This window comes from Rousettus aegyptiacus, unplaced genomic scaffold (assembly GCF_014176215.1).
Source record: "Rousettus aegyptiacus isolate mRouAeg1 unplaced genomic scaffold, mRouAeg1.p scaffold_m13_p_2, whole genome shotgun sequence".
In the NCBI taxonomy this organism is placed as follows: Eukaryota; Metazoa; Chordata; class Mammalia; order Chiroptera; family Pteropodidae; genus Rousettus; species Rousettus aegyptiacus.
In genome coordinates, this window is record NW_023416295.1 from 176,964,047 (window position 1) to 176,987,528 (window position 23,482).

Consider the following 23,482-nt stretch of genomic DNA (forward strand, 5'->3'; position numbering starts at 1 on the left):
ATCTGACAGAACATGTACAGAGACTACGAATGCTGCTGAAAGGAACCAAAGATCTAAATAGGTAAAATGACTTACTACGTCGATGGATTCGAAGGCGCTCATAGTAACGATGTCGCTTCTCCCCAGGGATCTGTACACTTAACTACCCAGAACTTGTAGGTAGAGACAAGGCAATTCTGAAAGTTCTATGACAGTGCAATGGAACCAGAATAACTAACAAAAACAACTGGACAAAGAGGAACGAAGTTGTAGGAATCGATCACGCTACCTGACTTTAGCACTTAACTACACACCTGCGGTACTCAAGCCGCTGTAATGGGGCAGGTGCAGACTCCGGCCGATGGAGCAGAACCTGCGGTCCACAGAGACCCGCGGAGGTCTTTGACAAAGGTCCGGCGCAATTCCGTGGAGGAAGAATCGGTATTTTAGCAAATGGTGCTAGAACATCTGGTCATCCAAGTCCAAACAGACAAAGCTTGACCTCAGCCTCGTACCTGTGCAAAGGTGAACTCCAAACTGCAAGTGAGTCCTCGTCTAAATGGGAAACCTAAGACGCTAACGCTTTCAGCAGAAAAGGGGAAGAACGTCTGTGTCGGGGTCAGTCAACAAGTCTGTAGAAATGACACCGAAAGCGCAGCCCATAAAAAAATAGGTAAATCGGACTTCCGAATTATAAGCGTCTGTTCTGCCAAAGACACGGTCAAGAGAATGACAAGAGAAGCTGAAGTTTGGGAGGCCCGGGGAGGCGCGGGTGCAAGGCCCGGGCGGGGGCGCCGCGGGGTCACGCGAGCGGCGGGGAGACCGAGGGACGAGGGACGCGAGTGGAGAGGCGGGGTGGGGGGGGGCCCTGTGGCCGTTGAAAAGAAGACGGCTTTGGGGAGGGTCGCGTGAGCCCGAGCGCCGGGTGGGGGGGGCCGCGGGCCGAGGGGAACCCGCCTTGGCGAGACGGGCTCTGGGCGCCGGCCTGACACGGGGGTGGGGAGGGGGCGGCGAGCGGGTGGGGGGGGTTGGTGACGGAGGGGCCGGGGCGGTGGGGGGGGGGGGCGCGGACACCCGCGTTTAACCGCGGAGGCGCAGAGGGGCGGGTGGCAGCGCCAGCGGCGCGGGCTCAGGGAGGTTCGGGCTTGGGGGACGCGCCGCGGTCCCCGCCCGGAGTCGGGGCGCAGCCGCAGCCCCCCTCGCGCCTCCCTGCGCGCGGCGCCCCAGCGCCCCCCCCCCCCCCCGCGCCCTCTTCCCCCGCCGCCCGCTGCCAAAACGCGGGGCGCTCCGCCCGCCCCTTCGTAGCACAGCGTTTCTTTTGGAAAACTCGAAAGTTCTCTCCGTCCCTGCGGTTCTGCCGCCCGGGAAGGTGTTTCTTTAACCCCCCGGGGCGCGAGCGTCTTTCAAATGCAAACCAGGAAGCTGGCGCCCCGTGTCTCCCCGGCTCCGGACCCGGGCTCCGACTTAGATGCCCGGCTCCGAGTCCTAGCTACCTGCTCGGCACTGAGAGATGAGACCTTTTCGTTTTTCCTTTGAATAAAGGGAAATAGATGACGCATTGGCCACCCCGATTACCGGGTAAATTTAGGGTGAACTATGGAGGGCACGGGTGCTGCAAAGCCCCCTTCAAAACAATGTCTGTTGTCACTGTGATATAATACGCACGAGACGAAAATCTGTCTTAACCATTTTAAGTGTATAATTCAGTGACATTCACAAGGTTGTGCAATTATCGCCACTATTTTTAGAACGTCTTTTAACATCCCAAACATAACTGTGCCCACGGGACAGAAACGCCCCATTCGTCCTCCCCTCAGGCCACAGTCACCTCTGCCCTACGTCATGTCGCAATTAACCTGCCCGCCCCAGACACTCACGCGCGTGGGACCACACGCGGCCTTCGCCTCGGCTCATCTCACTCGGCATCACGCTTTCGAGTTTCCCCCCGAGTGGTAGCGACTATCAGAACGTCACTCTTTGTACGGCTGGTTCGTGATCCGCGGTAGGTCCAGCCCACCTTTTGCACATCCATTCGTTTCTTGATGGACATTTGGATAAGGGTCCGACGTCATCCTTTTGCATGTGACGGTCCAGTTTTCCCAGCACCGTTTGTTGAAAAGATTGTCCTTTCCCCACTGAACGGTCTCGCTACCGTAGCTGAAAACCAGTTGGCCGTAAATGTGAGTTTATTTCTTAACGCTCATGTCTGTTCCCTTGAGCCGTATGCCTGTCCCTATGCCCGAGCCACGCTCCGTTGCTTACTGTAGCTTTGTAGTAAGTTTTGAATTTGGGAAGCGTGAGTCCAGCCCTGTTCTTTCTCAAGATTATTTTGCCGTTCGGGTCCCTCGTAATTCCATATGCATTTTAGGGTAGATGTCCTGTTTCTTCAAAAAACCCCATCGGGGTTCTGAGCGCGGCTGCGTTGAGCCTGCGGATCGCTCCGGACGCGCTGGCGCCGCAGCGAAGCCGTCCCCGGGCTCGAGCGCGGCCCTCCCGCCGATCGGCGTCTCCTCCCGGTCCCTTCCGCAGCGTTTTCTCGCCCTCCGAGTCCGCGTCTCCCCCCTCGGATACGTGGTTCCTGAGTACGTCATCTGCCCTTTTCAATAGCATTACAGATGCAATTGTTGTCTTAATTTCCTTTCGGGATGGTTCGTTGATAGTGTACAGAGATGCGACGGACTTGTGTGTGTTGGTTTGTATCCTGCAACTTTACTGAACTCGTTTGTTAGCTCTCAAAGTGTTTTCACGTGATTCTGTAGGGTTTTCTACACACAAGATCATGTTGGCTGCAAATGGAGATGCTTTAATTCTTCTCTAATCTGAACCCCTTCAATTGCCCTGGCTAGTGTGCTCCAGCTTACGCTGAATGTCAAAAGTGGGCATCCTTGTCTTGTTCCTGATGCCACAGGTAACATCTTCAGTTCTTTACCACTGAGCATGGAGCTAGCTGTGGGCTTGTCGCACGGCCCTGACCATGTAGAAGGAGTGCCCAGCCATTCCGAGTTCATCGAGCGCTTTTATGATGAAAAGGTGCTGGGCCGATCAAATGCCTTTTTCTCACCATCAAGCTGAGGTGGGTTTTCTTCACTCTGTAAGTGCGATGTATCACGCTGCTTCCTGCATAAATCCCACTTAGCCGTGATGTGTCATCCACTTACTATGTTCGTTTCTGAATTCAGTTCGCTCGCATTTTGTTGAGGATTTTTGCATCTATACCTATGAGAGATACTGAACTACATTTTCCTTTTCTTGTCATTTCCTTCTGGCTTTTTGCAACCAGGGCAATGTCGGCCTTGCAGAATGAGTTAGGCTCTGGAGCAGATGTTGGTCCAGATGTTGGAATCGGTAGACAAATGTTTTAAATCGACTGTCTTTATGATGTTCAACAAGCTGACGGAAGTCAGGAGAACAAGATTTGAACAAAGAAGGGATGCCAAAAAGGAGAAAAATTATTGAAAGGAACCAGATGGAAAATTTGGAGCTGGACAGTACAGCGGCTGAAATGCGGACGTCACTAGAGAGATTCCGCAACGGATCTGCCTGTGCAGAGAAAACACCTGCGGCCTTGACGATAAGGGCGTTGACATGACCCCGTGAGGAGTGGAAACAAGAGAATGAAGGAGAATGGAAGAGCAAGAGGCTGTCGGATGCAAGAACAGCAAGAATGCAGGCCGTGGGGTCCCAGGGAGAGAATGTGGCAGGCGAATATTTGATGCAATAACAAATAGCCCCGGACCCCCAAATTTGATGAACGACATGAATCCATATATTCAGAATCTCAATAAACTCCACATGGGATAAACTAAAAGAAATCCACACCAAGACATGTTATAGTCAAATTGTCAAAAGCCAAAGTCAGAGGGACTCTTGACAGCGGTAAGGGAGGAATGACTCGTCACATATGAGGGCGCCTCCATAAGATGCGCAGCAGATTTCTCCTTAGAAGCCTTGGAAACCAGAAGGCAGAGGGGCAACATATTTAAAGTGCTGAAAGGAAAAAAAAACCCTGTTAATCGAGAATTCTATAGCTAGTTAAATTACTTTTCAAAAATGAAGGAGAAAGTAAATTATTTCCAGATAAATGAAAGGTCAGAGAGCTCATTACTGGTAGACCTGACTTACAGGAAACGCTGAAGAGAGTCAGTCCTTCGGGCTGAAATGGAAGGACCGTAGACAGCAACTCAAAGCCACAGGAAGAAAGACAAACTAGGCTGTTTTAAGATTTTAACTCTAACGCTCAAGGAAACCACTAAGAAAATACTGGGAAAATACACATAGGAGAAAAGAAATAAATCAAAATGGTACACTACAAAAAAAATCAACCCAATACCATGAAAGGCAGTAAGGGAGGAATTAAGGGACGAAAACCACGTAAGACACACAGTCAAGAAATGACTCAGTGGTAGGAGTAAATCCTGTCTTTTCAGTAATCCCTTTAAACATAAACTGATTAAAACTCGCTGATTAAAAAGAAGCAAGAGGTTGGCCGACTGCATGAAAAAACGTGTGGGTGTGGCAGAGGCTCACTTTAGGTACAAAGACACGGAGGTGGAAAGTAAAAGCCTGGAATAAGTCGTTGCGTGCAGATAAGGACCAAACAGAGCAGGTGCGGCTGTATCCTTATCATGCAAAACAGGCTTTAAGCCCAGCGCTCCTGGGGACACGTCGCCCCCTTGAGATCACACGTGGACTGGATCGCACCGCCTGGCTCACAGGAAAGGTCGAGACGTCCGGCTCTGCAGCCTCTTTCTGCTTATTCAACAATGACATTGCTCGGTTCTTCTGCGCCTTGGCGGAGAGGACCCGCCGAGCTGGCAGGAGGTTCCGTCTGCCTCGGTGGCGTCCCTGACCCCTGCGTCTCCTTGACGCCTGCGCACGAGTCATGTGGGCACTCCGCCAGGACCGCCTCCCTCCCTATCTGGCTCTGCGTGTCCTTTCTGAGTCACCCTCACATCCTCGCTTACTTTCTTGTTTGTTCCTTCGTTTATCCTTCTGCCTCGGGCAGGGATCTGTGTCTGTTCAGTTCACCGAGGTGAGAGCGTGGCTATACAGCCGGCAGTAGTGAGTGTTGGAGAATGAATGAATGAATGAGTGAACGAATGCGTGACGGTCTGCTAGGCAGCTCAAGCTCCCGCTGCCGGGCTCATCTCACCCCCGGAGCTCCACCCTCCAGTCGCCGAGGCCGAAACGCTGTCCCGTTCTGCTCCCCATGCCAGGACGCCCCGCGGCCCCACCTGCCCGCCGCGCCCCACCTCTCAGCTGACGGATCCTGTCAGAACCCGGCGGCTCGTGCCCGTCCTGCCTGCAGTCTGCTCACGTTTGGGGAACGGCCCTATCCTACACGGCACCCACACTTCCTGCTTGCTTTCCCAGACGCCTCCTTCCCGAGCTCACACTGGCATGGGGCGCCCCACAGAATTCACGCATTTAGCCGGTTTGTGGTCTGTCTGCCCACGCAGAGGTCAGCTGCCGGTGGGCGACTGTGCTTGGGCTTTAGGGCTGAGAGTCCCAACCCACCCCACCCCCGCCCCGGTCCAGGAAGGCCCCGGGGTGGTCCCAGCCGCAAGGGGCGGGCCCGTCACGTTGCTTGGTCCTGGGGCTGGGCCCGTGCGGCGCCCCGTGGGCGCTCAGCACCTGCTTGAGGAATGCGTGAACGGGCACAGGCGTCCAGGGCCTCACCTGGTCGGACTGGGAACCCTGGCGTGGGGTGACCCTCACACCTCCCTGGGGGTCCTTCCCCATTCCGGGGCCCGCCGGCCTGAGGCGGGGTGGGGTTTCCGGCCGGGGCAGGGGAGTCGCTGGCCAAAGCAGTGGCCGGTCAGGCGGGGGCTCTGGGTGTGGCCCCTGACCCTGCCGTGGGGGCGGGTGGCGGTCCAGCCCAGAGCTGGCCCTGAGCACCGCGGCCGCGTGGCGCGCCTCGTTCCCCGGAGCCCTGAACGGCCTGTTTGGGCCTCAGTTTCCCCCACTGGCGGAAGGCCAGGGCCGCGGGGAGTCTTGAGGGAGGCTGCCCCCGGTCAACCCCCGCGACCCTCGCAGGCCCACCTCCAGGTGGGCGGGGATCCTCGAGGTGCCCCTGGGTCAGGCCTGGGTGGTGGGGGGCCTGGACGATCCGGGCTTGGGGTGGGGTTGGCACAGCCAGACGCAGGAGTTTGACCCGTCCCCGTCCCGCGCCCCGATGAGGACAGTGGTGTGAAGCGCAGTCGCCCGCACTCCTGACCCGGGGCGGGGGCGGGGGCGGGGCGCCTGGGGCCGGAGACAGACCGGCCTCTCCACCTCCCCATCCCCCCCAGGCCGGCTGGGCCAGCAGCCCCCCTCCCTGTCCCCCGAGGGAGAGCGAAGGCCCAGGGGCCCGAGGCCGCGTGAAGGAGCCACAGGGAGCCGGGGCGGGGTTAGGAGTGCATTTGCAGGGGACAGAGGACTGACCGCCGGGGCGCCGGGCGGGGCGCCCGTCCCTGCGTGGCCCTTGGTCACGCGCGGACGACGGCCAGACTCCAATGGCAGCTCAGGGTCCTCGTGAGCTGCCGTGACAGTTCTGCGAGGGCCGCCCCGGAGGCCCACTGCTGGGGACCCCTGGGCTGGGGCACGGAAGTCACGCGTTAGGCCGCGGGTCCACAGCGAGTGCGACGAGTCTGAACGAACGGCTCGTCTGTGGGAGAGGCCGGCCTTGCCGCGCCGCCGGGGCTGCGGGGCTGCGGGGCTGCGGGGCCTGCGGGGTGTGTGGCGCAAGGCGAGTGCTCTGGGGGGCACAGCAGGGGAGAGAGAGCCGGGGGTGCAGAGGGAGCCAGGACCAGGCCGAGACAGGGCGTCCGTCTGCCCCGCCCAGGGCTTCAGGAAGGGGCCGAAGGCCCAGCCCAGCTGTAGGCCTCTGGCGACAGGGAAGGTGGCTGGGCCCCACAGCCTGGGGTCAGGCGAGGCCACCCTGCCCCAGGAGCCTGACCTCTGTCAGGGCTCAGGGTGCCCAGAGGGTGTCCCCCACAGCACCCCAGCGGCCCATCCTGGCACTCGCTTGTCCTCGTCTCAGTCGGCCGTTCCCTGGGTGGCAGCTGGGGAGACAGAGGTGGGGGGGCTGGCTCAGTCCACCAAGTGCCAAACACCATCTGGGGGCAACCACCCCTCAGCCCGCCCCCACTGTGTGACCAGAGGGAGCAGGGGAGCTGCTGGCCCCAAAGCTCAGGGCGCATGGGCGGGTCCTCTCTGGGCTGCCCCGTCCTGGAGAGCCAGCAGCCCCGTCCTGTCTCCAGGGGAGTCTGCCTGGACCAGCGTGGCCATCTGCCTTGGCCTGTCACCTGCTAGAGGTGACCTGGCTGCAGAGCTCTGCTGGGGGTGGGGGGAGGCTGAGGACGAAGGGCCGAGTGACCCTCTGCAGGCCCTGGGGCTGGCCCGGATGGCTGCGACTTGGCTGAGCTCAGAGGCCATTCCGAGACCCCACGCGGGGTGGGGGTGCAGCAGCAGGAGGGGTCGGCGCTCCGCCTCCCAGCCCCCTGCCTCCAGGGCTCCCGCAGGCCACTCAGTGCTCAGCAGGCAGGAGGACTTTGGCGGCTGTGGGTCAGGGTGCCTGCCCTCCACTCCCGCCCAGTGTCCCCTGGGCCCCGGGCTGAGGCCCCCCTCCCGGGCTAACTCAGGACCTGCAGGGTTACCTATGGTTCCTGCCAAGCCCGAGGTCCCCGGAGTCGGGGCCCCAGAGACCGGGCAGGCACAGGTGGGCCAGGGGGCACCCCGAGTCCTGCACAGGGGGAACCAGAGCAGCGGCACTGTCACAGTGAGGCTGGGGAGGGCCCTGTGCCCCTAGCGACCCACGTCCTGTGCAGTGTACTCTACACCCCCGACAGTGGGAGCCAGCGACTCCTGGCCCGGCCCGCAGCCCTTGGCCTCCTGCAGCCTCAGCGGCTCCCTCTGCTGGCACTCGTCTGTCACTCACCGCACAGAAGGTCACAGAGCTGCTGGGGGGCCGAGAAATGCCCATCGGTCCTCCAGCCCTGGAGACACGGGTTGGCGGGGTCAGGGCGGCCTGCAGCTCCGCCCTGCAGCCTGCCCAAGTCTGGGGGAGTGGGGGGGGGCACCTGGAGAGGCTGCTGGGCTAGGGCCCCAGGGCGAGGCAGGGCCCCGGGGAGAAGGGAGCTCCCTGTCGCTGATGACTCGAGCATGGGGGGGGGGCAAGGTCTGGGGGGCGGGGCTGGGCGTGGCAGCACCACCACCTGGACGCAGATGTCAGACCCACAGGCCTCGTCCCTGGGAATGTCCACGAAGGCAGCCGCGGGGTCCGCCGCGAGGTCGCCCTGCTGGGGGAGGGACGGTCACAGGCAGGCTGGGGGCAGCCCGGGCCACGGGCCGCCCTGGCCCTCACGCACCCGTGTCCCTGGGGCTGGGCGTCAGTCCTCCGAGCCTCCGCGGGCTGCGCAGGGCCGGTGGGAGGTGCAGAGGGCCGCAGGGTGGCGAGGGGGTCAGCCACCCTCTCCCGGACAGCCCACGCACCTGGCTCACGGAGGCTGGAGGGAGGGCGGTGGCCTGGAGCGCCCGGCGGCAGGCCAGGGGCCATTTCTTCTTTTGGTGACACAGGCGCACTTGGAAGTGGGCGGGGCGGGGCGAGAAGAAGGTGACCCGGAGGTGGGCCCGGGAGGGGGCCGGCTGGACAGTCATCTTCCAGGCTGTGGGGGTGGCGGCGTGAGGCCCCGCTCCCCGCTGCCCCTCCTCCGGCCGCTGCCCCAGCGCCCTGTCCCCTGCCCCGTCCTCCACTCTGCAAAGGGGATGCCTCCGGCCCCACCGCAACGCACCTGGGACGCGCAGCTGCTCGAAAGGGCACCTCACCCAGAAGCCCAGGCTGGTGGAGAACTGCAGAGGCGGGGAGCAGGGCGTGGGTGTGGCGGTGCGCGACCTCCGGGCTCCCACACAGCCCTCAGCCCTGCCCACGCTCAGCCCAGGAGTGCGTCCGAGGGCCGCCGCAGGTGCACCTCGGGCTGGGCTCGGGCCCTGCCCTGACGCCGCGGCGCGTCCACCCGCCTCCTGGCCCCTCCCCCGGCGCCGGCCCCCTCACCTTCAGGCAGAGCTGGGGCTGCGCGTCCACCCGCGAGTACTGCACCTGGGGGCGGAGCTCCGTTCAGGGCCTGGGCCGCCCGCGCCCGCCCCCGCCCGCGCCCAGCGCACTCACCGCGCGGTGTGCGGGCCGGCCAGAGTGCTCCAGCTGGTGGCAGTGGGCCCCTGGCCCCGGGCGCCAGCACAGGCTCACGTGGCCGCTCACGGGACAGGCGGGCTCCCAGCTCAGGGCCTGGTTCCCTGGGTGGTACCGGATGGCGTCCCACAGTGCCTCGGTGTCTGCAGGGACCCTCCCCGCCAGGGCTCGAGTCAGCGGGCCCCACGGGCCTGGCACCTGCGTGAGTGGCTCCTGCAGTTCTGAGGGTCTCTGGGCCCTGGCCCGAGCCTGTGCGTGTGTGTGCGTGCGCAGTGCCACGGAGCAGAGTCAAGGGAAGGGCCCTCCGGTACCCTCAGACCCCTCGACAGGACTTGGTTCTTCCAGGTGAGCCGGGCACGCACACCTGTGCACGGGCTCTGCCACCTGGAAGGGCTCATCCAGCACACACCTGCGGCTTCCAGAGCAGGCTCAACGGCTGAGGCTGGGCCTGCCCCCATGCCGGGCGAGTTCGCGACCGCCCGCCCAGCTGCATCCGGCCGGCCCCCACCCTGCTGGGCGCTCCTGACCCGCCATCGCCCACCCTTCTCTCCTCCCTTCCTTTCCCGCCCCTTGGCACCATAGGGCACTTGCCAGCTTCAAAAGGGCAGGTCTGGATCCGCACGGCGTCAGGGGTGGCAGGCCAGCTCTGTGGGAGGGGCTGGGGTCAGCGCAGGGCCTGCCCATCGCTTTGTCCCCTCCTGGCAGTGGAGGCCACACCCTCACTGACCTCAAGGCACAGGCACGGCAGCTCTTGACTGTAGGGCAGAGAGACCTCCCGGGAGACGCTGTTTGCCGTCACCTGCAGCGGACAGGGCTGGAGGACTTAGGGACTAGGGTTCAGTGGGCGGGGCCGCGGTGGGCGGGGCCGGAGCGGGCGGAGGGGCTTGGTGTCAGGTGGTGGGCGGGGCTTGTCTCTGGGCGGCGTGGGGCGGGGCTTGGCCCTGGGTGGGCGCTGTGGGGGCTGCCAGGCCCGGTGTGGGGCTTGGGCCTGGGCCTCACCTGCACAGGCGCGCCCACGTCCTCACAGGTGAACCACTTGAGGCAGAGCCGCACGTAGTAGTCGGGGCCCCCAGGGGCCTCTGGAACCTGTACCAGAACCACTTTGCGGCTGCGGTCCACCCAGTAGGACAGCTTCTCGGCTGTAGGAGAGTGGCAAGGGGGGCCACGCTGGGACCAGAGGTCACAGGACAAAGGATCGTGGACACAGAGCTCCACCTGAGAACCTCAAGGTGGTGACCTTGCTAGACCCGGAAGTGTTCGCCTGAGGCCCCACTGACGTTCCCCAAGCCGGTGGTGGAGAAGGTCCCCCGGGGGAGGGCGGGGGGTGCCGGAGGGGGTTGGGGAGTGGCGGGGAGGCGTGGTGGGGGAGCTCACCATGGCAGCTGGGCACGTTCCTCCCCACGTCCTCGTCTCTGCAGTCTGCGAATGACAGAGGCACCCGTGGACCCCAGCCCACACTGCCCCGAGGGGCCCCTCCTCAGCTGGGGCTCTGCCCGAGTAGCTTCCAGAAGACCCTCCTCTGCGGGAGGCTTGACCCCAAATTAACCAATGACCTTGCTGGAGCTGTCCAGCGAAGGCCCTGCCCCCTGTCCTGGAGGAGTCTCACCCCATCAGTCCCTAGAGGCCCCAGGTGGCCGTGCCCAGGCCGGCCCCATGGGCCCCACCTTCCACATGGTACTGCTGCTCCAGCTGGACCCCACAAAAGTAGGGGACAGTCCTCACGGTGACGTAGAGGCTCTGGGCCACGCTCACCTCGAAGCAGTCGAAGTTCACCTGGAGCTGGACAGGTACAGGTGTGAGCCAGGATCTGGGGCCTCCACCCACCCACCCCTGGCCAGGCCAGCTCCTCCTGGCACAGCTGGACCCCAGGGTCTGGGAGCAGAGGCTGAGGGGCCCCCAGTACTTGGCCTTTGGGTGGCAGGGCCTCAGGACAGGCTGTGAATCGGGAGTCGGGAACAGGAGGGCAGACAGGGCGAGGGCAGGGGCAGCTACTCCCACCCGGGAAAGGCCCGGGGCCAGACTGGCCGGTGTGGGTCAGGCCCTGGCCTTACCTGGTGTCCCTCCTGCAGTCGGCGGGAGGCCCTGCGGACCCGCACACTGTGACAGTGTGTCTCCTGGGTGTCCTGGCTCGTGGAGCAGGCCTCCAGGCCCCGAAGGCTCTCTGATGGGGGGAGGGCTCATCAGACCACGGGTGTGAGGCGCCTCCTCCCCTCCTCTCTGGGAAGTGCCATTAGCGGGGCCCCCGGACACCCCTCCAAAGTCCACTGCCAGTTTCCTGGCTGTCGGGCCCTCACCGTGCAGCGTGAGGGAGGCGCGGACACGCAGGAGCAGGGAGCAGCCGTCGTCGTGGGGGGCACACTTCAGGACGGTGGACAGCGTCATGGCCTTCAGGACCCGCCGGGGCATGGCCGCGGGGCGGTGCCGGCAGAAGGCACCGAGGACGTTCCCTGGGCAGCAGAGAGGACAGTGGCCGCCACAGGCTCCCTGGCGCCTGGGGGAAGCTCTGTGGGCGGGCCGGTGGACAGGCTGGAGTGATTATCGAGGCCAGGAAACACAGATTCCACGGTACAGAACACTGCCAAAAAGGGCAGTCAAGCCACCGGAACTCAGGCGCACCCATCGGGGAGACGCAACGGCCCTGCGTGTTCAGGCGCCAAGTGGCAGAGCTCCACGACACGCCAGGACGGTCGGAGACGTCACTGCCCCTCTCTCTAGAACTGACAGAACACAGACGCGGACAGTCGGAAGGCCTCAAGCCCGATCAACCGGCCCAGCTGCAGTGACGTTACCACGCCGCGGGGGCGGTGGCGTCCGCTGTGCGTGCGCGCAGAGCGCTGGTCACCGCGGGCCGTGCCAACCGCCGCAGTCGCGATACTTTAAAAGTAGTCGGATCACGCCAACCATCTTCTCTGCCGGAAATGTCAGCGAAACAGACTTCGATACAATATTTCCGGAAAATCGCTACATATTTGTAGAACAATCGGCACAGTTCTAAGTAACTCACAGGCCGAAGAACAAATGAAAAGGGGAGTGAAAAGCTACTTTGAACTGAATGAAAACGAAAAGGCGCCGCATTTAAAAACCGGCTGCTCAAAAGGCAGCAAACGAGCAAACAGAGACTCGCGGGCGCGGGCGTGGACAGCGCCGAGGGGGGAACCTTAAACCATCGCTTCAATTAAAACATTAATTCATTATACAGGAAATAAAAACCGGATGCTCTAAAGCAGAATTCAGGGGGAGATTCGTAGCTCCAAAGTCCCGCCTCCGGGAGCTGGAGTAAGAAGAGCGGACGCACACTTCAAACTAGCACAACGCTGCGAGGCGATTCTTCCTCAAGCTGGGGACAGAATGGGAAACCCAAAGGGGGAGAATGAGCAGCCCGAGGCGATCCGGGGAGCGGCGGCTAGGCCGCCGCCCCGGGAGGCAGAAAACCGGGCGCCGCGGCAGCCGGTGGAGGCGCGTGCGAGGAAGAGCGCCGGCTCCACGCGGACCCTTCCAGAAAACCGACGGTGCGGGGACAGTCCGAACTCAGTCCCTGACGCCAAAACGCAACAGAGTCACGTGTACAAAAAAAAAAAAAAAAAAAAAACCAAACCGTGGGAGCTGAGCAGAGAATCCAGATCATCGGGCACAGACTGCAAAAGGCCAGGGGGACTCTGCGCACAGGAAGCCACGTCTGCCCGGCGTCACCCGGCCCGGTGACGCCGCGGGCTCTGGGGTAGGGCACAGACCGGGGGAATCACGGGGCTGCCTCGGTGTCGCGTGGGTCCCCACCCTGGGTGACGGGGAACGAGGCGGGACCCGCCCGCGCCCCTAACCCTGGGGCACAGCAGGAGGCCCGCCCTGAGCAGCGGGCGGGCAGTGGGTCTGGGTGCATTATTCACAGTGGCCGGGATGTGGAAGCAACTGAAGTGTCCTACGATAGGTGATTAGATAAAGAAGCCGCGGTGCATTTATGCGATGGAATATTACTCAGCCAGAAAAAGAGACGAAATACTGCCATTTGCAACATGCATGGACTTCAAGATAATCATGCTAAGAGAAATAAGCCAGACCGAAAAAGTTAAAAATCACATGGTATCACTTATATGTGGGATATAAACCTAAAAGCTACAAATGAACGGGACAGAGATTCATGGACCTGGACTATAGATTGCTGGTTACCAGAGGGTGGGGGAGGTAGACGGGGTAAAGGGGTCAAATATGTGGTGACAGAAAGAAATCTAACTAAGGGAGGTGAACACACAGTGTAAATACACATATGACTGACTGTCAAAGTGCACAGCTGAAACTTACTGGATTTCATTGACCAATGTCACCATAAAAAAAAAAATAAATAAAATAAAAAAACTCAACCCCATAAGGTGTCATTTCTGCCTCACACTGACTGATACATTTGATGCAATTCGAACCCGGATACGGAACAAGAAATGCGCCTTTGGTGGCTGCCTCGGTGCCGGCACAGGGCACACGCCTGGAGCTTCCTGGGTGACGAGGGGGCGAGTCCTGTCACTCATGGGAGCCCCTCGGCTGCACCTGAGTTATGCTTCTGGAAAGCACCCGAGGGCAGGGCTGGTTGCCAAGGGAACCAAGCGGCGGGGGTGGGGGGGTTTGGAGCTGCCCCCTGTCCCCAGGGGAGCCCAGCTGGAGGCGGAGTCAGTCACCCAGGGCCAGAGATGTATTCCGCAGGAAACCCCAGAGGGCTGGGCTCTGGGAGCCTCCGGGTGGGTGACCATGCAGAGCCCCGCCCCAGCCCTCGCCCCTGCCTCTCCCTTTCTGTCCCTGAGTCCTAAACCTCTGAGCGGCTCCAGCCGCAGGTGACTGAATGGGGTGGGCACCTGTGTCTGATCTGCAGCCAGGCGGGAGCGGAGGGGACAGCCTGCCCTGGCGTCTGGCATCTGAAGTGGGGCTGAGCCCTCGACCTGTGAGCCCTGGTTCCGCTCCGGGCGGAGCTGGGCGGGTGGGGCGCATGTCACATGGGATGAGCAAGGAAGCGTGCGGGGGACCGGGCCACCGGACACAAAGGCGAAGAGTCGTCGCGTGCAGAACGCCGGGGCCCCCTCAGAAGCTGCCGCTGCAAACAGGGGGGGCGGATGCTGAGAAGCCCACGAAGCCGCCCGGCGAGGGCTGCAGAGCCGGCGCCGTGGCCTCCGCACACCCCGGGTGCCCCAGCGCCGTCTCACGCCCAAGGGAGCCGCTGTCCTCGCAGAGTGACGGCTTCTCAGGTTTCTCTGTGGTCCGTCCACCCAGACGTGCCTCGGCGGACGCTGCAGTGGAGTCCCCAGCTTGGCCACGCCGGCCTCCGCAGGTCCACAGCCGTTCGGCTGAAGGGCCACGGCAGTGGCGGTGTGCGCCCTGGACTTCACGAACCAGCAGGGGACCCCAGCCTGAGCCCGCGGGGGCCGGGGCCAGGGCCAGGCATTACTGCCGTCTGGGGGGGCTGGTCACCCTGGACCCTGGCCGTGCATGACACTAGCTGTCACCAGGCTCCGTTCACTGGGAGACGCAAAATGGTGACGTGCTGATTCCGTCGTTTGGTTCCCGTTTCTGAGCTGGGACAATCGCTTCCTGCCAAGAAGCCCATGAGGGAGAAAGGCCGGACCGGGAAGAGAGGCCCGGGCCTCGGCCTGGCCGCCCCGGCTCCCACGCCCAGCCCCTGCCTGGGGCAGGCGGCGGGCCTGACCCTTCCCTCTGCCTCCACAGTCTCCGCGGTCATCGGGCTCCGGGCCCCACACAAGACAAGTGGTTGAAATAGTGTCACGAACGCACGGGCTGCAGTGTGGGTTGGTTGCGCGTCGTTGCGATTCTTATTGTGAGGCTCAGATGCCATCCTCTCGGCTGATGGGGCTCCAAGCACCTGGGATAAGTCCCCACGTCCTCTGCGGCCAGTCGTCCCAGGCCCCGCCCGCGCGGCTCCTGCCCCGGACCGGCCTCCGGTCAGCTGCCCTGCCTGGCTGCCTTGCTGGAAACCCGTCTTTCAAGGCCTCCGCCCGGACGCCAGGGGCTCGGGGCTCCGGGTTGGTCGCCAGTCCTAGGATTTTTCCTTTCTGTGGACAGAGCTGCAGTATATTTACATGAGCACAAGTGTGACTCCGGAGGTCACACTCAGGCCACCGTTCGGAGGAAGTCCCCTTTCCAGACGACGCCCCACATCCCTCCTCCCGTGCCCAGAATGCTGCCTCTCAGGATCGCGGGGGTGACAGATGCAACGTCCTCGCCGTCACGTGCAGGCTGCCGCGTAACACACACGCCGCAGAGCCACGGCGCCCAGCACGGCCTGGCGGGACCCAGTGACCCGGCCTTCGCTGTGGCCATCCCCGCCCGCCCCGCCGCACGCTGGGGCGCGCCCCGTGCGCCCGCGTGACATCTGGTTTGCAAACGGCCACGTGCGCCGTTCCCACGGCCGATTCTGACGCTCCGTCTCCAGCCTGGCATCCGGCGGGGCGGGATCCAACACGAACGACACGCAGAGTTCGCGGGTGCACAGCACCCGCCGCCTCGCGGTCACCGGTTCCTTTTCTGCGGTCGGAACGATTCAATCCCAGTCTCTCAGGCGTCCGCGGTCACGACGCGACCTCGCCGTCCACAGCCCCTTCTCCTGCGCACCTCTCTTTCCTGCCAGCGTAAAATGTCGCCGTTGCGAGTCTGACACACTCTTCATGTGGACTGTGCGCTGTTGTTGCCCAGAGGTCTCACCTTTGCCTCCCTCTTTGAAGTCCAGGGATTTTACGGGTGTGTTTTGGGGTTGGGTATTCAGGATCGATATTCTCAGGTGCGGGGTTTGCCCTCTGGGTATCTAGTTTCGAGAAGAAAACTTTTAAATCTCGAACGGTAGTTTTTAAGAGTTTGTTCTGTGGCTGGGGCGTGTTTCGGCTGTCGCCTGTATTTTGGACATTCTTTGCCACTTTACCCTTTATCACACATCGTTTGGATCTCACTTAAATTTTTCTTTTCTTTTTAAATCACTTCCTCCTTCCTACCGTCCTTCTACGCGAGGTGTTCGACCCCAGGTCTGCTGGCTCTTGTGCTCCCCTCCTGCGGTCTTCCTCTCCGAAATGTTCTTGCCCTTTATTTCTCATTCTGAGTGTTGTCGCCTCCTTCCTGGACATTTCTGATTTTCGCGCACATTATCGAGTGTTCTAAGCCGCGTTTTCCTGAGCAATCTGAGCCGCGCTGAGGTGAAATGCCAGCGCGGGGTCTTCTCAGCCCGCCCTCCCGGTGCGCCTCCGCCGTCTGTGGGGACGCCATTCTGCAACGTGCTCTCTTTCTATGATCGTTGTCTGTGTGGCATTTGTCCTCAATGCTGTCCTGTTGCTTATACTGATGCGGATTTAGCTCCTGGAGCTTTCGCGGGAAGCTCAGCTCAATCGCTCTCCTAGCTTCATGCAGAGCGCCCTCGTCCGAGCTCGCGTGCGGGCTGAAGCCAGGGTGGGCCTCCATCTCTCTGCAGCTCCCTGCCGGGGGCGGGCAGACCCTCCCTCCGGCCTGCGCCTTCATCCCTCGGCTTCAGCGGCTCTCCTCACGTCGGTGCGGGCTTCCCAGTGCCTCCCTGCCGCACGAGTGCCGGGCACCCATGCCCCTCGGGGGATCGGCGCTCACTCTGGGGCGCAGGGGTGGCGCCTGGCTTTGTTGCTGGCACTGTCCCCGCTGCTCTGACTGCATCTGAGGACTCAGGGACGCCACCGCCGTTCCCTGGGACGTAGAGAAAGGAGCACAGAGCGGACTTGCTCTGCCAGAAGCCACGAGATGGGCGACGGCGAGACCGTGTGGCCTCGCTCGGGAAGGAGTCGGTGGCTCAGCCGCTTGGAAACCGGACGTCTGGCACGGGCCGAGGGCAGGGCCCCGCACAGAGCTGCAGGGCGTGGTCGGGCCAGCGAGGCCGTCACAAACGCGGAAGATAGAAAAATGGAAACAAGGGGAAGGGGAGGCAGGGTGTTCCCAGGATGCGGAGCTGTTTTGAGGCGGGTGTCACCTCGCGCTGGCGTGGGGGAGCGGGGCCCTCCGCGCCGGCGTGGGCTGTGCCCCGGCACGGCCCCCTTGCACAGCAGTGTGGCTTCACGCAGCAGAAGGGGGGCGCGGGACCCCCCGCATCCAGCAGCCCACAGCTGGGCTCGAGTGCCGGGCCAGGCAGGGAGGGAGACCCTGGCCGTGGGGCAGCGCTGACCCCCAGGGACGACAAGGGGGCCCGGTAGCTGCGTGGGGGACGGCCGGGGGGACAGCACACCCCCCACCACGAGATGTACTCACGGCTCACGTGGCTCTTGCAGGCGAAGCCCTGGGGACAAAGCAAGGACAGGCGGTGAGAGGCCAGCTCAGCCCCCTCTCGTCCCAGCCCCTGAACCCGGCCCGGGTGGGCCCCTCACTCCCCGGCGGGTTTGGGGGTGCCGCAGTCCTGGGCCCCTCCTTGGCATCTGGGGGCCCCGGCCCCGTGAAAGCCCAGCCGGAAGGCCGGCACGGAGCCGTCTCTCAGCTAATGGCGTCGCCTGGACCCCCATGGGGCTCCGGGCCCCACGGGGCCCGGCCGCGGTCAGCAGTGGCCCCAGGGGCAGCGAGAAGCAACAGCAGTGGGGACCTCGGCTCCTTCCCCCGAGGGAACCGAGCCTCGAGGGACCCGGGACGCGGGACCAGCGGGCTGGGGGCTCGGGTGGGGAAGCCGGGCGAATGAGAGTCGGGTCCGTCTCCGGTCCTCGGGCTTGGGGCGCAGGCACGCTGCTGGCTGCGTCTCGCCGCCGGCCCCCCGGCCCCCTTCGCTTCGGGGCGGCGGCGCGTTCGGAGCATTTGTGCCGGACCACGAAGCGGGGCGTGCCCAGGCACGGGACCGCCGGCCCGAGTCCCGGACGCGTGTGCACTCCGCCCGCTGTCCGCTCAGCGTGTGCTGTCCCACCGGGCAAAGCCGCCCGCCGGCCGGGGTCGGGCCTCCGACGCCTGACCCCGGGCGGCCGGCCCCCCTGGGCGCCCTGTCCAGAATGTGACCGAGCAGGGGGCGGAGGCGGGCAGGAGTGGGCAGCCAGCCCAGCATGCTCAGGGGACAGCAGAGCGTGTGGGGAGACCCACACAGGCGGGGAGCTGCGGGACGGGGGCGTCTGTCTGGTGGTTGGCCCTTCAGTGCACTTGGGGACACAGGAAGAGGGACCAGCAGGGAAAAGGTCGAGGCCAGAGGGCACCTGTGGGCCGTGCTGCCCCAAGGACCCTGGTGTCCGGGACAAGGGAGCGGCCTGGCCGGGCGCCCGGGGGGCGGGGCAGGGTGGGGAAGTCGCGGGGGTTTTCCATTGGGCTTCTCGGGGCTTCCCAGCCACATGCGGGGGGCGTTTGTGGGAAACGACCCCTGAGAAACACGTCCTCGAGGTGCTGCCTCCACGGGGCCTGAGCTCCAGCCCGAGGAAGGGGGCCGGCCTTGACGGGCGGCAGGGGTCCCTGGGACCGAGCCGCCTCCAGGCTGCGTCAGCTCCGTGGCGGGGTCAGGCGGGGAGGCTGCCTGGTGCCCCACACAGCCTTGTCTCCCCGCCCCCCACCCCAGGCCCTGCCTGCCAGTCAGCAAGGCCCGGGATATGCCGAGGCGCGGACAGCGCACCCGTCCTGCGGCAGGTGTGGCGGAGGCTCCCGCCGCCCCCTGCTCCGTCTCCCGACCCTGCTGCCTCCCAGGCCCCCTGCTGCCTGCCACGTGCCAGCGCCCGGCCCCCGCCCCCCGCCATACGGTGTGGGCGGCCTCGCCCTGACCGCAGCCCCGGCATCGGCATCGGCATCGGGGCTCGGTGTCTGCCGGCCTGCGAGCCCCGCGCTCCCAGAACGAGTCCCTCCGCTGACACGAGCCCCGAGCCCCATCTCAGGAGCCGTCTCCCCATCAGTCCCAAGGCTCAGGGCCACTCCAAGGCCACCTTCCCTTTCTCCCTCCCTCGCGTACCTGTCCTGCCATCTGCCCCTGCCCAGGACACCCCAGCTCCTGCCGTCCCCCACCTCCACTGTGGGGCGGGGCGGGCCGCCTGTGCCCTCCACTCCCAGCAGCGGCCTAAGGGCGCCTCCCCAGCCCACGGTCCCAGCACCTCTGACCTGAGCCCAGCCTCCCGCACGAGGCCCTGCCTGACCCGAGGCCACGCGCCAGCCGCCCAAGCCCTGGTGCTGCCGCCGGACACACTCCCGGGCTTCCTGGAGCAGGACTGGGGTCCCCACGTGTCTGGGGGCCGGGCCACGGCCGAGGGGCGCGCGTGAGCGCCGGCTCAGGCCACCCCGCCCTCTGCCTTCTCTCTTCCCTGGGCGGCGGCCGCTGCCACCTCCGTCCGGTTCGTCGTGTGCTTCCCGCCGCGTCACAAGGCGGAGGACAGGGGCTGCGTCTGGCTCGCTGCTTCCCACCCCTGGGGCAGCGCACGCCGCAGGTGCCCCATAAGGTCCTGCTCCACGCCCTTGGCAGCTCCCAGGCCGTGCCCCCCGGGCCCGGCGGGACCCTCCCCGAGGCGGGCAGCACTGAGTCAGCGCCCTGCCCTGGAATCCCGGGACTCTGCGCCGAGTGGCGTCCCACCCTGCGGCCCTCCCCTCCCTGCTGGAGCATGTTCCCCGAAGTGTCTCCTTGTCACGCAAGCCCGGAGCCGCTGGAGCCCGGCTCCCCGGATGGCATGCCATGCCGTGCCTCCGGAGAAGCAGGAGCCCCCGGCTGGGCCCCCCAGGAGGGAGGGGTGCAGGCAGAGCAGCTCACCTGCCCTGCAGGATCGGGCTCTCGGCAGACAAGCCCAGAGCAGCCTGTGGGGTCATGCCGGCCCCCTCACAGGGGTCCCCAAGCCCCGGTCCCCCTCAGCCTCCTGCCACCCACCACCCCTGGGGCCTCTGCACCCCCATCTGAGGGTGCCAGGCTGGTGCCCACTGTCAGAGGAACCAGAGTCCCCCGGGATGGGAGCTGAGGAGGGGCAGAGGCTCACCAGGGAGCAGGAGAGGCCGCATTCGGTGGCCCGCGGGACGGCCAGGCTCTGGTAGGCGCCCCAGGTCAGGGCGAGGAGCACGACTGCCCGCGCGGCCAGCATCTCCCGCGTGGCAGTGGCCGCGGCCGGCGTGTGGACGGGCGAGGCGGCAGGACGCGCTGCGGCAGCTGCTCCTGCGGCCCCGGCCTGGGCTCTGGGGCGGACACACCCACTCCAGCGGCACCGGCCCAAGGGGGCCGGCCGAGCCCCAGCCCGGGTCCTGCCTGCCCCGGCTCGTGCCGAGCAGCCTGTGGACTCTGGCCTGGTGCCTGGGGCGTCTCTAGGGTGCCAGTGACTCCTGGAAGCTTGAGTCTTGGGGTTCCACCCAATCCCCCATCTCTCAGGACCCTCCTGCTGGCAGGGGATGGACGGTGGCCAACTGCCCTGGTCGTCCAGCTCGGCTGTGCAGCCACGGGAGCCATCCAGGTGCCTGCACCCCAGGGCTTCCATCGCCAGCCCCAACGCCCATGGGACACCTCTCTCCTGGAGTGGTTGAGGGCCCCGTGATGCGGACACAGGCCCCAGGCAGGGGCGAACTGAGGAAGCACCCCCGGGGACCGTCGCAGAGGCTGGGCCTGCCAGCGACATCGCCCACGGCCACGGTCCTCACCGTCTTGCCACCCTGGCTGGGTGCCAGAGCCCAATGCCCAGTCACCCTCCATCCTGGGCCAGGCCTCGCCCCTGCCTCTGCCCGGTCCGCGGTCGCCGCTGGGCTCCGGGCACCCCGCCCCTCACCGTCATGGTCGCCGCTGGGCTCCGGGCACCCCGCCCCTCACCGTCATGGTTGCCGCCGGGCTCCGGGCACCCCGCCCCTCACCGTCATGGTCGCCGCTGGGCTCCGGGCACCCCGCCCCTCACCGTCATGGTCGCCGCTGGGCTCCGGGCACCCCGCCCCTCACTGTCAGCGAGACAAGCGCACGGAGATGAGGCCCCTGGCCCTGCTAGCGTCCACCTGCGGCCACTGCCACACCCGGTGGCTCCCCGGGCGCCGTCTCTCCTCGGGTCGCGAAGGCCCATGCAGCCCAAGAGACACCCCAGTTGGCCCCTCACACCCCAAGGCCCCCTCCATTGCCACCCCAGGATGGGCCACCCCACCAGGTGACACACCTGGCTCCCTGAACATGCCATCCCAGTGCCAAGGGGCCGCAGGTGATCAGAAGTGGACAGCAGATGCCAGCATGTGACTTCACTGGGGGACAGGCCGCGGGGTGGGGGGGAGCATGAGGGACGACTACGGACCCTCCCAGTGTCCACGAGAAGCTGGCCCTGGCAACCCCTGGCAGCACCCCCACCCCGTCACAGGGGCTTGGGGGCTGGACCAGCCAGCAGGGCTCCCCCCAGGCCCCCTGACAGCCCGAGGGCCCAGGAGCTCAGCTGGTGGGAGCAGAGACTCTGGCGCAGGGCGGCACCCCTCACACCCCCTCAGCCCCTCGCTCAGGGCCAGGTCGGCGGGAGACGCGGGTGTGAAGAGCCCGGGCCAGCAGGGCAAGGCTTTTGTTGAATGAATGAGTGAATTAATGACTGCCTTATCCAGGACCTCTGGCTGGGAGGCGGGGCTTCTAGCAAGGAGGGGCCCCAGAGGAGGGGATGCTCTAGGGAAGGGCGTCTTCCTCCGGTGGTGGCAAAGCAGGGTGAGGGGTGCCGGGTTGTGGGGCGCAGGCCCTGGGGTGGGGTGGGGGCTCTGTAAGAAATACCATGGTGAAGACTGTACAATTTCGCTAAAATAGCTCTGTATACAAGGTGCCTCATCTACGTGCAGGTTTCCAAAGGAACCAGCCACGCTCTGGAGGCCTGGGCGTATCTGTCCGGGTCCTGGTCCTTGGCGTCACGGGGTCCATGGGCCGCCTGGCCCGCCGAGGGGCACGAAGGAGGCGCCCTGCAGGACAGAGGCGCAGAAGGAGCGGCAGCGCTTGCAGGGCCGGGTGGGCAGAATTGAGCCGCAGCACACTAGACACGGCGCGGGGAGGCCCCCGGGCAGCCCTTGGGGAGAGAGAGAGAAAGAGAGCCCCTGAGACCACGCCCGCGGCCGGCCCCGCCCACCGGCCCAAGCCCCGCCCACCGGCCCCGACCCCACCCCGCCCACCAATCCCGGACCAAGCTCACTGGCCCAGGTCGCGCCCACGGAGGCCACCCACCAGCCCCTAGACCCAGTCCATCGGTCCCTAAAATCACACCCGCCGCCCAAACCCTGGCCCACTGGCTCTGGAGAGGACACCTGTTCCCCTCCTGCTGACCTCCCAGGGCCACCCTCACTTGCTGAAGTCAGGTCTCAGCTGGCTCCCAAGCCCACCCACTTAATGGGTCATGCCCAGACAGAGCCATCTCCTTCCGCCCTGGGGGGCCTGAGCTCAGGCCCTTGGAGGTGAGGCCCCGTCCCCACTGGGCCTGGACCGAGGTGGGCTGTGGGCCCAGGGCCGGGTGCCCACTCCTGGCTAAACCAGGGCACGGAGCTCCAGGCGGGGCAGTGGCTGGAGGGGATCCGAGGGAGACTGGGGTGTCGGAGGCTGAGGTTCAGCCCCCCACCAGCTGCCTGGGTGCACTGGCCGCTGGGCAGCCGTCCACCTCATGGGCAGGCTGGGCTCTGCCGGCCCCGCCAGGACACAGGTCTGCTGGTCCAGGAGGTGGTCCCCCTGTCGGGTGAGTGCGTTGTGGCCAGCGGCAGTGCAGCTGGGCAGCCTAGCGGAGGCTGTGGCAGGCGAGGTGGGTGGGTGGGCCACTGCGAGGCCACCCACCCCCACCCCGTGAGGATGAAGGGGAGCCCAAGAGACACCCCAGTTGGCCCCTCACACCCCAAGGCCCCCTCCATTGCCACCCCAGGATGGGCCACCCCACCAGGTGACACACCTGGCTCCCTGAACATGCCATCCCAGTGCCAAGACCCAGTGCCAAGACCATGAGGGTTTTCTCAGTTACTCCGACAGCCAGGGGCGGGTGAGGCCAGCAGGCAGGCGGGCTCTTGGGCCCCATCAAGAGCTATGCCCTCTGCCGGCCTCCCACAGGCCTCTGTCCTCATCTGCTGGGCCCTGGCCACTGCCCTTGCTCCAGGCTGCTCCCCGGGTCCCTGGGCAGCCCTCCTCTGGGAGGGGGGTGGGGCAGTGCCAGGACCCTCCTTCCGTGTGCTGGCCAGGCTCCGGTGCTGCAGCCCGTGCAGGGGGGTGGGGAGGGTGGAGGGCAGGGGCTCTGGGGGAGGGTCAGGGAGGCTGGGGGGAGCTGGGGAGGGCGAGGGCTCCCCAGGCATTTAGGGCCTCGGGGCCAGGCTACTCCCCAGGAGCTCCTCGGGCTGAGCCAGAACCACCCATTTCCAATGGCCTGGCTGAGTCACTCCTCCCCAGGGTCTGGGTGGGGTCTGGATGGAGGGGGTGGCAGTGGGGCCACCCAGTGCCTATGCAAA

At 64.8% G+C, this 23,482-nt stretch overlaps 1 protein-coding gene across 2 annotated transcripts; it reads right to left on the minus strand.

Annotated features, from left to right (window-relative positions):
- Positions 1–6,674: 6,674 nt before the first annotated feature.
- IL17REL (interleukin 17 receptor E like) lies at positions 6,675–20,154 on the minus strand. 2 transcript variants are annotated; one of them, XM_016125309.2, is made up of 16 exons: positions 20,053–20,154; positions 17,393–17,420; positions 11,440–11,592; positions 11,197–11,306; positions 10,810–10,924; positions 10,520–10,564; positions 10,145–10,284; positions 9,873–9,944; positions 9,737–9,791; positions 9,125–9,288; positions 9,011–9,055; positions 8,751–8,808; positions 8,452–8,624; positions 8,175–8,255; positions 7,898–7,955; positions 6,675–7,022 (listed from the first exon to the last, which is right to left on the minus strand). In XM_016125309.2, exons 1-16 carry the CDS (start codon positions 20,152–20,154, stop codon positions 6,997–6,999), a joined length of 1,425 nt encoding a protein of 474 aa, XP_015980795.2. In that variant the 3' UTR covers positions 6,675–6,996. The 2 variants fall into 2 exon arrangements, with proteins under 2 accessions (XP_015980795.2, XP_015980794.2); XM_016125308.2 differs by having other exon boundaries at positions 10,145–10,368; positions 20,053–20,097.
- Between the last annotated feature and the right edge of the window lie 3,328 nt (positions 20,155–23,482).